The sequence below is a fragment of the Chaetomium globosum genome, genomic scaffold (genome assembly GCF_000143365.1).
Source record: "Chaetomium globosum CBS 148.51 scaffold_3 genomic scaffold, whole genome shotgun sequence".
NCBI classification, from domain to species: Eukaryota; Fungi; Ascomycota; class Sordariomycetes; order Sordariales; family Chaetomiaceae; genus Chaetomium; species Chaetomium globosum.
The window spans coordinates 1,434,886-1,448,666 of record NT_165978.1 but is presented as its reverse complement, the minus strand read 5'-3'; the positions used below and the strand labels follow the sequence as shown (position 1 = coordinate 1,448,666).

Below are 13,781 nucleotides of genomic sequence, written 5' to 3'. Positions count from 1 at the left end.
CTAGTCGCCGAGTCATGGCTCCGGCTCCGTCAACCGAGGCGGCACTGCAACGAGACCGTCCCCGAGGCCGCCCCAAGGGACCCGGCTCCGGCAAACGCGTCTCGATCCAAACGAAACGTTGGACGAACGGTCCAGCCCACTGAACCTCCACCAAAGAGACGCCGATATATTCCTGGTGCCCTGGCCGGTGGCGGACGCTTTCGTTGATGAGGACGGGGCCGAAATCCCCAACCGAATCACTTGCGCCCTCAACAACTGTGTCGCGTCCCCGAGCGTCCGCCGCGACCCAGGCGCAACCTTCCCCCGCCGTATTCCCTCGGAGAGAACGAAGCACGAGAATCAGAACTGCTGTGAATCGCGACGAACGAGATGATATGCAGTACAGCTCCGCGGCAGCTGTGGCCGCGGCCGTCGTGCAGAGCGAAGGATACAAGCCGCGCGAGGAACGCGGATGGGAAGAGTTCCACCCCAATCTTGACATTGAAGCCACCTTTATTGTTCTCCAGGCAGACGAAGTGGACGGAATCATAAAATCTATCCCACCCACCCCGGCTGCCCAGGCCTCTGCCATGAACGGGACAGGCACTCCCACCAAGGAGGCCAACCCGGGTTTGACAAACGAGGTAAACGGAACGCCAAGCGGGAAAGACAAGCAGTCTATCGGTTTAACGCTAGCAGATACGCCCACCAGGCGCCGGCTTGGCAGGCCCGCGCGGGAGTCGTTCTCGTTGTATGCCACCCGAACCCTCGACTTTGGCGCAGGCCCCAAGGTCCCCAAGGTCCTTCCCATCTCTGGCCAGACCTCCAAGGAGCGTCTCGATTTGAAGCAGCCCCAGTACCGCAAAACCAACCGGATTGCCTTATTCGAGAGCAAGACTTTCGGGCAGGCCAGATACGTCGATAAGTCGATGATGAATGTCGGATATCAAGAGAGCGACAACTTCATTCGACCGGACCGCAATCTGATCAAGGCGACGGACGCGAATATCGAAGAGGAGACAGACCAGTCCGGCGCGGCGAAGCCCGACGGCGATGCTGTCCAGCATTCGGCCGGCGCCGTGGGCCGGGTCGAGTATGACATGGACGAGCAAGACGACATGTGGCTTGAGAAGTTGAACGGCCAGCGCAAGTCCACCGATCTTGACCCGATAACCCGCGAAATATTCGAGATCGCGATAACGAAAATTGAAAAGGAGTGGCATGCGCTCGAGAAAAGGATACCAAAACCGAACCCCAAGCCGCCGCAGACCCACAGGCCTCGGTCGAGCTCGGCAGCCGCGGTCAACGGTGAGCCACAGGCAGGCGAGGAGCAGGATAGTAAATGCGCCATTTGCGATGATGGCGATTGCGAGAACACGAACGCGATCGTGTTCTGCGACGGTTGCGACCTTGCTGTCCACCAGGAGTGCTACGGCGTTCCTTTTATCCCCGAGGGACAGTGGTTGTGTCGCAAATGCCAGCTTATTGGGCGTGGCATTCCGGTAAGTGCTTGAAACGTCTTTTAGGCCCTAATGTCGATGTCAGTCAGGTGTGGGTGATGCTAACGAAAGATCGTAGACCTGCATTTTCTGTCCCAATACCGATGGCGCGTTCAAGCAAACGAACTCCTCAAAATGGGCGCATCTGTTGTGCGCCATGTGGATCCCCGAGGTCTCTCTCGGAAATCACACCTTTATGGAGCCTGTCATGGAGGTCGAAAAAGTGCCCAAGACGCGGTGGAGGTTGACGTGCTACATCTGTAGCCAGCGGATGGGAGCCTGCATCCAGTGTTCTAACAAAAGCTGTTATCAGGCCTTCCATGTGACCTGTGCCCGCCGGTGCCGTCTCTTCCTTAAGATGAAGAATAGCCAGGGGGCGCTTGCGGTGCTTGATGGCACTCTTCCGCTGAAGGCCTTTTGCGATAAGCACTGCCCGCCAGATTACGCCGAGGAGAACGGCGTCGCCCAGGCGACTAAGGAAGCTAAGCGCTTCTATAAACGCACCATGAAGGGCCGTCTCTGGGCCGATAGCCAGGCTTCGGCCTTACAACTGGCCGCAACGCACCGCAACGCTATGACCGAACGACCACCTGACGAATCCCAAATCACTGGAGCAAAGGTCTCGGCTGTGCTCGCCGATAAGAAGAAGGGTCAACCACCCAAAAACATCTGGAAATTACCGTCCGGTGCGCCTATTATTCCACAGGCCGTTTTCGACCTAGTTGAAAGCGCACTCGCCAGGTTTCCCATTAGGAAACGCAAGGACTTTGTGAGCGAAGCCTGCAAATACTGGACGCTCAAGCGCGAGGCACGCCGCGGCGCCGCCTTGCTCAAGCGACTACAGCTGCAGATGGAGACGTTTTCATCCATGGAATTGACACGCCGCAACTTCGCAGCCATGGGGCCCTCCGGCAAGGCACGGCTTGACAGGAGAGTCGAGTTTTGTGGAAACCTTGTCGACGAGCTTGCCAAGCTCAAGGATCTGTGCCACCTGATCGAAGAACGCGAGAGACTAAAACTTGAGGCGGCCGAGCTCGAAATGGAGATGATCAACACCTGCTATTTTCCGATCTACAACCAACTGCACCCAATCCTCGAAAAGGCATTTTGGTGAGTCGTCTCCGGGAGTGCCGGTTATCTTGAACGTAGCTAACGTGTTTAGCCTGGATAAAAACGTTTTCAAGGAAGCCTTTCAGGAGCTGCAAGAGAAGATGGACCGGCGCTACTATGTGACGACCTTACCGTTTACCCAAGAGCTCTGCCAGGCTATTAGTGCCGGCATCGAAAAAGGCCCGACCTCGTCAGCTCCAGATTCCGAGCCTGTCGAGGCCTCGCCATCTAAACATCACAATTATGCAGAGGTTGGCGCCCGGAGGCGCTTGGGCAAGCGGATCCTCAAATTGCTGCAGCCGTTCCTCGAGGCAGCCCTGAAGGCCGAGGCTGAGATCCTCGACCGGCCCATATGACGTGCTTCACAGGGAGCTCGAAGGTATGCTCGAGGCGAGCATCCAGGTGCGGCGACAGCCCATTGCCAGCATCACGGTGTCCAGCGACGAAGACACGGCAGCCGGCCAAAGCCAGGATGTGGACATGGCCGACGCCCCGGTCGAGGGCCAGATCATAGTCGCCGACCACAGCGAAGGCGAGGCGGACGCTGAAGGCGAGCCTGATGACCTCTTAAATGGCGCCGGAACCCGGAAGAAAGATTAATATAGAGCGTGCGGCGGCTACCACGAGCCACGACGAACACGATGGGCCGATTTCGAAACCCAAACAGTCTACCTCTCCGCCGCCCACTCCGTTGACCGGCGAGCCCCACAAAGAATCTACCCCCCACCTCACCAATGGCTTCACCACCATAACACTCCAACTCCCCGCCCTCCCTACCAGATGCCGGTTATTCCCACCAACATGCCGGGACAGCCACAAACAACCCCCAACACGCTCACACCACCGCGTTCCAACACCGGGCTCCGCGGCCTCCTTTCATTGTTCAAACTCTACCCGCAGCAACCAAACCCGCCGTCAGCACCGCAGACGCTGACGGGGCCTCATCCCACAACCCCAACCACAGCCACTACACCAACACCACTGCCACCACAACCAGCAATTTCCTCACCCAGGGGCGGCATCCCTTGGGTACCTTTGACGGTTCTCGAACTACGCGGCACCAGCGCCGCCCAGGTGGCAGTGGACCCCCGGGCGCGACGCCCTGCGCGGCCTGAGCGAGGAGCTGACCGACATAAACGAAGAGGCCCTGCGGGATCTGGAGTTTGATGTCGATGACGAAATGACCATCACTATCGCTGGTGATGGGGACGGGGGAAAGGATGGCGTGCCCTCTCTGGGTGACGGTGACGGTGACGGTGGCGGCGGTGGCGTGGGCTTGGGCTTGGGCTTGGGCCTTGACGGGGGCCATGGGGGGTTGGTTAATGGCGCTGTTGCCGGTGGTGGTGGTACTGCTGCGACTGCGACTGTTGCAGGTGTGGGCGCGAAGTGTGAATGCGAGAAAAGCCGGTGGGAATGGCAGCAGTGGCAGCTGCGGCAAACGACAGTCCGAGGAAAAGGACTAGGAAGTGAGGTTGCTGCTGCGGCTGTCGCGGGGGGGAGGTTCCTGCGCAAGGCCGTGAGGAGCTCGGCGAGAAAGAAGTGATTGCGCTTCTTGCTGGTGGGGGAGGGTCGCGGTGTATGAGTATTGTGGCTGGGTTTCTTTCTAGGCCCCCCCCTGAAATTCTGGTGGGGTGGGGGGGGGGGGGGGGGGATGCTTATGCTTTACGTTGCTTTTCCCCCCTTCTTTCCAGGGGGATACTGCTTAAAGCGGAAGCGGGTTTGTTGGTTTTTTTTTCTTTTACCACGCCCGCGTTAACCTCGTCACCATTTGGTTGACATGACTTTCCTTCGCCTTCTCTGTTCACCTTCTCTATCGTTGGGTCTTGAGTCGGCACGCCCCCCGGACAACCCAAGCCGGCAGGAAAGGTTACAAGGAGGAATGAGCCGGCCTTTAGGGGCATGGCCATGGGCTTTTCTTCGCTTTTTTCATCTTCGTCGACGTTACAGTTCCCTGCGCACTGATTTATCGATTCCCCTTTCCGTAACTTTTCGTGTCGAGCATTTCTTCTTTTACCGCTTCGACTTTGGCTTTTTTTCCAAGACAGAGAGGCGGATCCAGCAATAGGGATGGGTGGGTGGATGGATGGATGGAAGGATGGATGGGTGGATGCGAAACAGGTCTATTATGGAGGGCCGGGCGGAGGGATACGTCTTCATTCTAGTTGTCGGGTTTATAATTGCTGTACGGAGTCAACCGGGGGCGTCGGGAGGCGAGGAATTATCACATCTATCGAGACAGGGAGTCACGGAGGAGCATACTGCTAGCTGGCTTAGGTTTGTGATTGGTAGGGGTTGGTAGCGCGAGTGTCAGATATATCTCTGTCGGAATACCTCATGAGCTGGTGCTGAACCAGCTAAAAGTTACAGCCTCGAGTTTTACCTAATGGCATGCTTGACCCCCAGTACCCTGTAGGATATAGTCGAAGTAATGCGCCAGCTAACACTGCTGGCCCAAGACCTGCCTATGGTGAAAGAGTTGTACTTCAACACCACACGCACACCACCAACGTAGGTGACGTGATGTACCCGTTGTGATATATTAATATTTTGATGAGGTGTCTTGGCATATCACATTCGTGTAAATCTACCGCGGACAGAAGTGTTAGAAGTCTCCTGCTCAGTAGGGACGTGAAGAGAAAGCAGGGAAGTCCTGGCGATAAAGGATGAATCTAGAAAGTATAAAACTTGATAACCCGCCAATCCCAAAAACAAACGTGGGAGAGACGAGGTGCTGAGGGGGTGTGCTTTTTTATCTTTTTCCTTTTCAAGAGTACCCTACCACTCTCACGATGCCCCCATAAGTGTGAAGCATACCTAGTAATCCCACTACTTCAACTTGGTAGAGGTGCCATAGGTACTTGACCATGGCCGATTAATGACCCACAACACACGATCCATGAGCGGGCATGAACCTCTCACTTGTAATAACTACCCAAAGGAGCGTTGTGTTGGGTAACGTCTGTTTCTTGATAGGGCCAGCCGCCTACGCCATATCCATACTCGAGATTGCTAGAGGGAGAAGACGACACTAACCCAGTAAAGCAAACACTTCCCATTATATACACAGCATATTCCGGGCGCAATTTGTCCAAGTTTCACTTCAGTCACCATTGCCGCCGGCCCATCATATGAACATGTGTCCAACGGTAGTATTGCATTGCCGCGTTGTACATGGAGCCGCAGCTTCAATTTTAGTTGATTATGGGAGGGTATCCCGTGAGGATGTCGGGTAAACTGTTGGTCCTTGGTAAGCCCGAGCCCTGTGATCAACCGCCGCCATGAAGGTTGGCTCGGAATGTGATTCGGGGTTTCCCGTACTGGGGTCGATTCCAGGTCAGCGTCCAACCAGCAACAGTTGGGGAACGTTTGATGACAACATGAGGAGGGGCAACACAGTTGCCCCGCTTGGCAGCCTAGCTGCCCAGATAAGATAACCGCCAACCAAGACCCCGTGATCCTCGAGAAGTCAAGGCAGAGAGGCGAGTCGACAACGAGCAACACCTCGAGCCTTGGTTCCACCCCATCGCGCCAAGTCTCTAGCATGCTCGGGTACATCGACAGTGCAGCATGCAGGCTGCGGTAATCTCGATCGGTCGTTGAGTGAAACCTCGGTCAAGCCAGAACGGAGACTTGCGAGAGCCAAAGTGAAGTCGACTCTCCTCGGGCGGGGATTGGATCAAGGGATGCCACGCTGTCGGGCGAATCAAACGCCATCCCACCGCGAGGTGAGCGGCAAGTTGCCCAAGGCCCTCCAACTTGACACTCCCACCACACCATCAAGGATCGGCCCCCCTAGGGGCGCAGCCCAGATCCGGCGCCAAGCAGGCGCGCGGGAGGGAGGAGGTTTGGCAAAGTCAGGCTCGGCATTCCCCGCCGGAATCGACATTGGATACATCATAAGTTCATCACCAACTCGTGTTTCGTCATAGTATCGGCATGAAATGTGACTATCTCGGCATCTATTCGATCAGTACACAGTACGTATGTACCTCGCCGACCGTCTGCGGGTGAAAGTGGACCGGACACGAGCTCTCTCGATCGGGCTGCGCCTCAGAACCAGCGCAAAAGAGAGTTTCGCCCGTGCCCGGCCGAGGCTGACAGAAGCTGAATCAAATCTGTTCCTGAGCCGTGGTCAGAGCGCCATGAGAGCGGCACAACGGGGCGTTGGGCAGCTGTGGTTGGCGATCGCAATCAGGGACGGGGACCCAAAGAAGGGCCCTGCCAGCTCTTCAAAGCAATTTGGATCTTGGATCTTGAATCGACAACTCGATCTCTTCGTTATGGCGGGTTTGTCAAGACTGCAGCTGCAACGTACTGTGTAAAGAAAGCGACGTTTTAAATGCGATTGCCAAGGACAGGGAGGGCGGCGAGGGGTTGAGCCCCACCTTGACAGGCCAATCCGCGCTAAAAGCCTGGGTTTGGAGGGGAGCACTAACAGATTCTGGTGTTAGTTGTGCTGGTGATTGATAACGGCGACGCGTTCCAGACCCCCGGCCCAGCGTGGGTTCGCATGCAATTTTTCGTGGAGAGCGGGCCTGTCCCAGCCAGTGAGTGGTGCCTTCCCGACACTGAGAACATAGCCCTGTGAAGCGCCCCTGCTCATTTACCTGGACCTCCCGGTTGTGCCGTGGTCTCCTCCAAAACCCGGACTGTCCAGCGACCGAACAGCAATTTTTCTGGCGTTCCATCCTGAACAGAGCGATTTCGTTCACCGGCGAAAACCAATACACACAAGGCGATAAAGTCCTAACATAGGCACAATACAAGTCGAGATTTCACCCTCGTGAATAAAAGACAACACCCGCGAATTCCTGCCAACGGCGCGATTTGCATCCACCATTTCCTGCCTTGTCTTCCCGACCGTGGCAACCAACCCAACAACAAGACCAACAAACTCCCTCCCTTCATCGACGACCGGCCTTGTTGCCATCCTAGCGACGCGCGCCCAAAGAGCGATTCAAGCACGGCACTTGCACTGCTGACACCTAGCAATCCGTTATCGCGACGAGATCTGTGCTCTTTTTTGCAGACGCACCATCGGCTGCCTGTCGCATCTTGCTGCACTTGCCTACAATCACCTTCAAACCCCAGCGACGAGGATACCAAGCGCCATCCAACAATCATCAAACATAATTTGTATAGGAGAAAGCAAATCGCCACACTGCGAACCGCTGACGAAGACGAAGAAGGGGCATTTTCCCCTTGATCCCACAAGACAAACCACTCGTTATTGCGATCATTTGTGACCACCCGACCAAGGTAAGCCCATGCCTCACCTCTGATATGCACCATTGCTTTGCGATTACGTCGCGAAATGGCAGCCCCAGACCCTCGCGTCCATGAGCACATCAAACCCCGATTATTGTTTCTCGAGTATCGCGCTGACTTATTTACCCCTCCTTGCCTACAGTGCTAAGAGTGTATCATTCCTCAATTACTCTTCGCGCCTGTGTTTTCTTCCCGAGTTTTTTTTTTCTTCTCTCTTGGGTTGGCCTGGGGTTCCACCGGTCACCACCAACATTTTACTTTCGTGCGCGCCATAATTTCGACTCAGAGAGTCGAGGGATCTTACAATGGCGGACCAACACGACGTCGATCTCGACTCTATAATTGACCGCCTCTTGGAGGTGCGGGGCAGCCGCCCAGGCAAGCAAGTTCAGCTGCTCGAGGCCGAGATTCGTTATCTCTGTACCAAAGCCCGCGAGATCTTTATCTCTCAGCCCATCTTGCTCGAGCTCGAGGCTCCCATCAAGGTGAGACAAAATCGTCCTCCCCAACTGACTCACGCGGTCCTCGCGTGACCTCTTTCCCCCTTGATTTTCATAGCTGATATCCTCTCCCCCAGATTTGCGGCGATATCCATGGGCAATATTATGACTTGCTCCGCTTGTTCGAGTACGGCGGTTTCCCGCCAGAGGCCAACTATCTCTTCCTTGGCGACTACGTAGATCGTGGCAAGCAGTCGCTCGAGACCATCTGCCTGCTTCTCGCCTACAAGATCAAGTACCCCGAGAACTTTTTCATCCTGCGGGGCAACCACGAGTGCGCCTCCATCAACCGTATCTACGGCTTCTACGACGAGTGCAAGCGTCGGTACAACATCAAGCTGTGGAAGACATTCACCGACTGCTTTAACTGCTTGCCTATCGCTGCCATCATCGACGAGAAGATCTTCACTATGCACGGTGGCCTGAGCCCCGATCTGAACTCGATGGAGCAGATCCGCCGTGTGATGCGGCCGACCGATGTAGGTGGATCAGGTGTTGCAGGATAATCCCGTCCCGAGTCGCTAACGTCCCATCCCCAGATCCCCGATTGCGGTCTCCTCTGCGATCTTCTGTGGTCTGACCCTGACAAGGACATCACTGGCTGGTCCGAGAACGACCGTGGTGTTTCCTTCACCTTCGGTCCTGATGTCGTCTCTCGTTTTCTCCAGAAACACGACATGGACCTCATCTGCCGTGCCCACCAGGTTGTCGAGGATGGCTACGAGTTCTTCTCCAAGCGGCAGCTCGTCACCCTGTTTAGCGCCCCTAATTACTGCGGCGAATTTGACAATGCCGGTGCCATGATGAGCGTGGACGAAAGCTTGCTCTGTTCGTTCCAGGTTCGTACTCTTCGTCTCTGCCTGATTGTATCAAGTCGAACTAACAACTTTGGTCCAGATTCTCAAACCCGCAGAGAAGAAACAAAAGTACGTCCACGGCCTCGGGGGCAGTAGCCGGCCCACCACTCCCCGGAAGTCCAAGTAAATAAGGGTTTATGCGAACTTTTCTCTTCCTTTTAGGTTCGGGCGCGGCCGGTAAATTTGCCGTTTGCGACACACCATCATGGCAAGCGGAACTAACTGCCTTCATCTCGTCAACTCATCTACTGCCTCCCATTTTTTGATCGTCAAGGGGCCACCACAGCCTCATCATCCGTTTTTCGGCCACTCCTCCCCGCCTCGCGCCGGACCTTGGCCACCTACATCGCCATCGTCGTCGCCGGGCGAAACAATGTCTGTCTAGTACTGTCACGAACGGAAAAGCTGTCGGGACAATGTGATCTTCTGGAAGGGAAACGAATAACGACTCTCCTCGTTTTGTCACTCCTAACGAAGGCAACATCCGGGAATGTATAGATAACGCGGCGGGGTGCTGCGGTAATGGCGAACGGGCGGTGGGTTTTTGGGGATGTAGAGCCATATCAGGGGGGACGGGTTACGTTTCTCCTCTGACGGCGCTGCTGCCTACTCCGTATCTTACATCTATGCTAGGGTCGTTGTTCGCTTCCTTGGGCCAGTTTGTCTTCAGCTTTCGCCCAGCTTGGCCCGATTCGGCTGGGCTGGAGATGTGTCAGGGACCTGTTGGAGCGGCCTGTACAATTCATCAGCAATCTTCTCGTCTGCGTGACTGTCTACTTACGCGCCTCTCTTGCGTCCCAGGTACGAGTGATTGTTGGTTGTCGCTATTTGTCTCTGAATAGCTCTTGCGCAAAGAGGCCAAGTCACTTCAGCGTACGTGCCGCTTCCGTTCCCAGGGGTGGTGAGTCGCATGACCCGTGTCCCTTGGTCTATCAGCCACGGGCAACGCTGGCTCCGGAACACTGACGACGCGGAATGAAGCGGGGGGCGGGGGGCGGGGATGGAAGTACTCTCTCTCTGAGTGTGGACACTCGAGAGTCGGGGGAGCTGCCTTGCCTTGCTTGGCGAAACGGAGAGAGCCCCAATGTTTGCGTGGCGACTGTTGGTATCTATGCTGTCGGTCGGTGGTCACATGGCCCACGGCTGTTTTGCCTTCCGGTTGACTCTAGATCGGTGTGAGCGTATCTCGTTGCCTCGTTGCTTCTCGAGCGTTGGGGGGCGGGTGGTGGTCTCTCCCCTGAGGGGTCAGGGGGTGGCGAAGTGGGTGCTGAGAAGACGGTTGGCGGTGGTGGGGAGTGTGGTGGCGAGTGATGTTGGTGGTGAGGGGTTTGTGAGTGAGGGATATGGGGGATGGGTGTAGTTGTGTGGTTTAGTGCAGATATCATGGGCTGGGGGCATTATGCATGCACGGCTTTGGTGTCATGTTGTGGTGATCACCCCCTTTTTCATTGTTTTGCGTTCTTCGTTGTTTTGCTTCTGGCTCGTTGATTTTCTCTGGTGTTTCGTCCTTTGTTTTTACACAGTAGGCTTAGCGGACGTTGGTACCCTGATCTTCTTGCTTTTCCGTCTCGAGGAGATGTTTCAAGTAGATCTCAGCTATCTTTGCCTCTTCTTGGCCAATCATAGACGAGAGAGCTCCCAAACTACACCCACGACCCTCATCCATCATCGCAAACCCGCCGGCATCCCTTCCTCACATCCAAGCCTCTCACTGACAGTCCTCACACCCCGCACCCCCTTCAACACCACAAACCTTCCCCGTCTGCTCCTCACCCGCCCCCTCCTCCTTCTTCACCTCCTTCTTCACCTCCTTCTTCGCCTCCCCATCCCCGCCCTCCCCCTGATCCTGCCCCTGTCCCTGCCCATGATTCCCACGCCCATAATCCCGATCAACATGGCCCAGATCTCTCCCCGGCTGGATGACATCCCTCACCCGCCGCTTCAGCTCCTTGACCTCGGGGAACCCCCCGTCCACCTTACGGTCCCACAGCACGGCCTTTGTCAGGCGGGCAGGCGTTGACGCTGCCGTAGCCGCATCCGTAGCCGTAGTGGGCTGCTCGGCGGCAGCGGCAGCGGTAACAATCTCGACGACAAAGACGCCGCCTGTGGCGGGCTGCAGGGCGACCTCGCCGAGGGAGACGGAGAAGGTGGAGAGGAGCTCTTGGGCATACTGGGATGGTGGGTTGGTTGGTTAGACGGGTTGTTTTGGGCGTTGGAGGGTGTGTGTAGGGGTCATGCCGTGACGGGCGCGGGGTGGGTGGGTATGGGTGGGGAGGAAGGGAGGAGAATGAGGGAGTAAGGGAGTAAGGGGGTGGGCTTTGTATGGGGAGAGGGTGGATGATACGGAGGGGTCTAGCTGATGATCGGGGAAGGGAGCGGAAAACTTACATATGCCGCTCGAAGCATCCATTTACATTGGGTGCAGAACTGGATGGTGACTCGCGGGAGTCTTGGCTGGGAGGACTGTGGAGTGGTCTCGACCATTGTTATCGAGAAAAGGAACGATCCGTGAGTTGGTGAGCTGTTTTCCTGACTAAGGCCTCGCTGTTTGTTTCATGCGGTATTTGGATGACGTTGAACTGGGGTTGGAAGCAAAGAGAAATGGCGCTGATAACGGCCAATTGAGCGAAAACCCGGGTGTGGTGTCATGTGGCAAACCGGGGAGACGTCTGGAACCCACCCAAATCCGATCTTCTTATCTGTACTCTACGTAGTTGATGTGTGCTGCTAGAGATGGAGATGGCCTGTATTGAGTCGTTTCACGATCCTTTGTCTGTCCAAAAGAGGTAGCAAAAAACGATAGAGGCACAATGCTTAGTGGAAGTCCTGTCTCATTCGCCAATCCTCATCTCATCAATCCATTGGGAAACCTGGAACCTATATACATTGAAAAAAGGAAAATCGCAGGGCAAGGAGGAGCCAAGCCAAACCGAGCACGGGGTAAAACAAGACAGATGACAAGAAATAATGAAGGAACTAAGGTATTACACGCTGAAGAGCTGCGTAGCCAGCCTGCGATCCGCTCAGAAGAGAAGGGGTATGAGTGGTAGCGTTATCGTAGGAGGCCGTGCCGTCGTCCCGTCCGTTCCTGGCCGCTCCTCCTTGCCCTAGCGAATCCGGGGATTTGTTTTCGTACCGGCAATGGGGGGTGGTGTTGGATAATCCGTGTTTCCTCCTTCGGTAATCCATTCCCCCGCCCATCATTCGTGACCCGGTGCCAAATTATTATTTTCGAGACGTTGCCGACAGATCGAACGACTCCTGCGCGGTGATACCGCGGGCACGCTCCAAGAGACACACAGCCAACCCAGAATGGTGATGCGAACCCGAAGCCAGGGGTCGGCTCTCCGCGTCATAAGTCAGGGCTTCAAAAGCCCTACATGACTATACAGCACCCGCCGCTCTGTTGTGGTGCGTACGGGTCCTCTCCTTTCGGCACCGGGCCCCAAACGTTAGGCACCATGTAGTCCCTGGTACTGTTGCAGTAGGCAATGATGCTGTCGTGTCCGAGTTAGCGGCCGTCATAAAGAACGAAGAATGAAAAGAACAACAGGGTTCTGCAATGTCGTCTTACCTCTTGGAAGCCCCACTCACGGGGATGCGTTCCCGGTCGAGGTCTTCGCGTAGTCGCGAGTTGAGCTCCGTCAGCCTGCGGAGCTTCAGATCGGCCATGCTCTGTTTGTTCTTCCTGATTTGCGATGGGTCGCCGCCATCGCGGGATGTGTACTGTGGCATAATGTGGGAAGAAATTGTGGCGGTTGGGGGTGGTGTCGATGGGAAATCGCGGTTCGCAACCGAAGTCGCTGGGGTGTCCTCGGGGTTCGACTGCGGCGGAGACGCACGCGGCGAAGTTCCTTCCTCAGAGACCCGGCGGAAAGGGTCGGTCGGCTGTTGCTGCAATCGGCTGGCGCCGCTGCTCTCGCCTGTGTGGGAATCGGGGGGCCGATAATCGCGACCGGGCGGCCGTTAACTCGTGATGATCGTACTGCTGAGCCATGGTGGTGTCAGTCAATGATCGCGCTGTCTTGTTGCTGCTTCTTCACAATTCAAACGTGCTCAACCCATCCTTCCTTTTCACACCGCCGATTCCTGCTCTCCCTCTGTCCGCTCGGGTTGTTGGCCAATTGGCTCGACGTGATTGCTCTCGCTGTCGGTCGCAGGGCACGCAGGTTGCACGGTTTGCTCCATGGCGCAACCACGGGAACGGCACAATCCAGGCACCATAAAATCAAAATCAAACACGCGAATGAACTTACCGAAAGGCAAAAGAGTGGATGCTGGAGGTCGCGAGTGACGACTGGCGACGAACTTCGAAGACGCTGCGATTGATGATTGATTGGTATGGAGGTGGATGTGAATACCAGAGGCTTCAACACTTGGATTGGGTGGACGGGATTGGCAGAGGCTCCTGGGAGCGAAGGGGAAAGCAGTTCAGGAGCGGGCGTTGCTGGTCTGTGCACCATGACCCGCCTAAGCCGGGCGAAAAGAAAATGAGCTGTCCCGAAATGGCTAGACTGGGCCCGCTAGAAACATACGGCCGGTTACACTGCGCTGGGTCTTGTCTCAAT

At 55.9% G+C, this 13,781-nt stretch overlaps 5 protein-coding genes across 5 annotated transcripts; 3 read left to right on the top strand and 2 right to left on the bottom strand.

The window, feature by feature from the left end:
• Positions 1-14: 14 nt before the first annotated feature.
• CHGG_05756 (uncharacterized protein) lies at positions 15-3,188 on the top strand (the record flags this gene model as incomplete). The annotated part of the gene is made up of 5 exons (XM_001221850.1): positions 15-129; positions 274-1,481; positions 1,558-2,588; positions 2,641-2,889; positions 2,957-3,188. 5 exons carry the CDS (start codon positions 15-17, stop codon positions 3,186-3,188), a joined length of 2,835 nt encoding a protein of 944 aa, XP_001221851.1.
• A 580-nt stretch (positions 3,189-3,768) lies between these two features.
• On the top strand, positions 3,769-4,131 carry CHGG_05755 (uncharacterized protein; the record flags this gene model as incomplete). Its single annotated transcript, XM_001221849.1, has 1 exon — positions 3,769-4,131. One exon carries the CDS (start codon positions 3,769-3,771, stop codon positions 4,129-4,131), a length of 363 nt encoding a protein of 120 aa, XP_001221850.1.
• A 4,030-nt stretch (positions 4,132-8,161) lies between these two features.
• Positions 8,162-9,340, top strand: CHGG_05754 (serine/threonine protein phosphatase PP1; the record flags this gene model as incomplete). The annotated part of the gene is made up of 4 exons (XM_001221848.1): positions 8,162-8,341; positions 8,434-8,835; positions 8,896-9,195; positions 9,254-9,340. The coding sequence occupies 4 exons, from the start codon at positions 8,162-8,164 to the stop codon at positions 9,338-9,340; spliced, it is 969 nt and encodes a 322-aa protein (XP_001221849.1).
• Positions 9,341-10,921: 1,581 nt separating this feature from the next.
• Positions 10,922-11,697, bottom strand: CHGG_05753 (uncharacterized protein; the record flags this gene model as incomplete). Its single annotated transcript, XM_001221847.1, has 2 exons — positions 10,922-11,383; positions 11,602-11,697. The coding sequence occupies 2 exons, from the start codon at positions 11,695-11,697 to the stop codon at positions 10,922-10,924; spliced, it is 558 nt and encodes a 185-aa protein (XP_001221848.1).
• Positions 11,698-12,589: 892 nt separating this feature from the next.
• Positions 12,590-12,948, bottom strand: CHGG_05752 (guanine nucleotide-binding protein gamma subunit; the record flags this gene model as incomplete). Its single annotated transcript, XM_001221846.1, has 2 exons — positions 12,590-12,710; positions 12,788-12,948. The coding sequence occupies 2 exons, from the start codon at positions 12,946-12,948 to the stop codon at positions 12,590-12,592; spliced, it is 282 nt and encodes a 93-aa protein (XP_001221847.1).
• Positions 12,949-13,781: the final 833 nt, after the last annotated feature.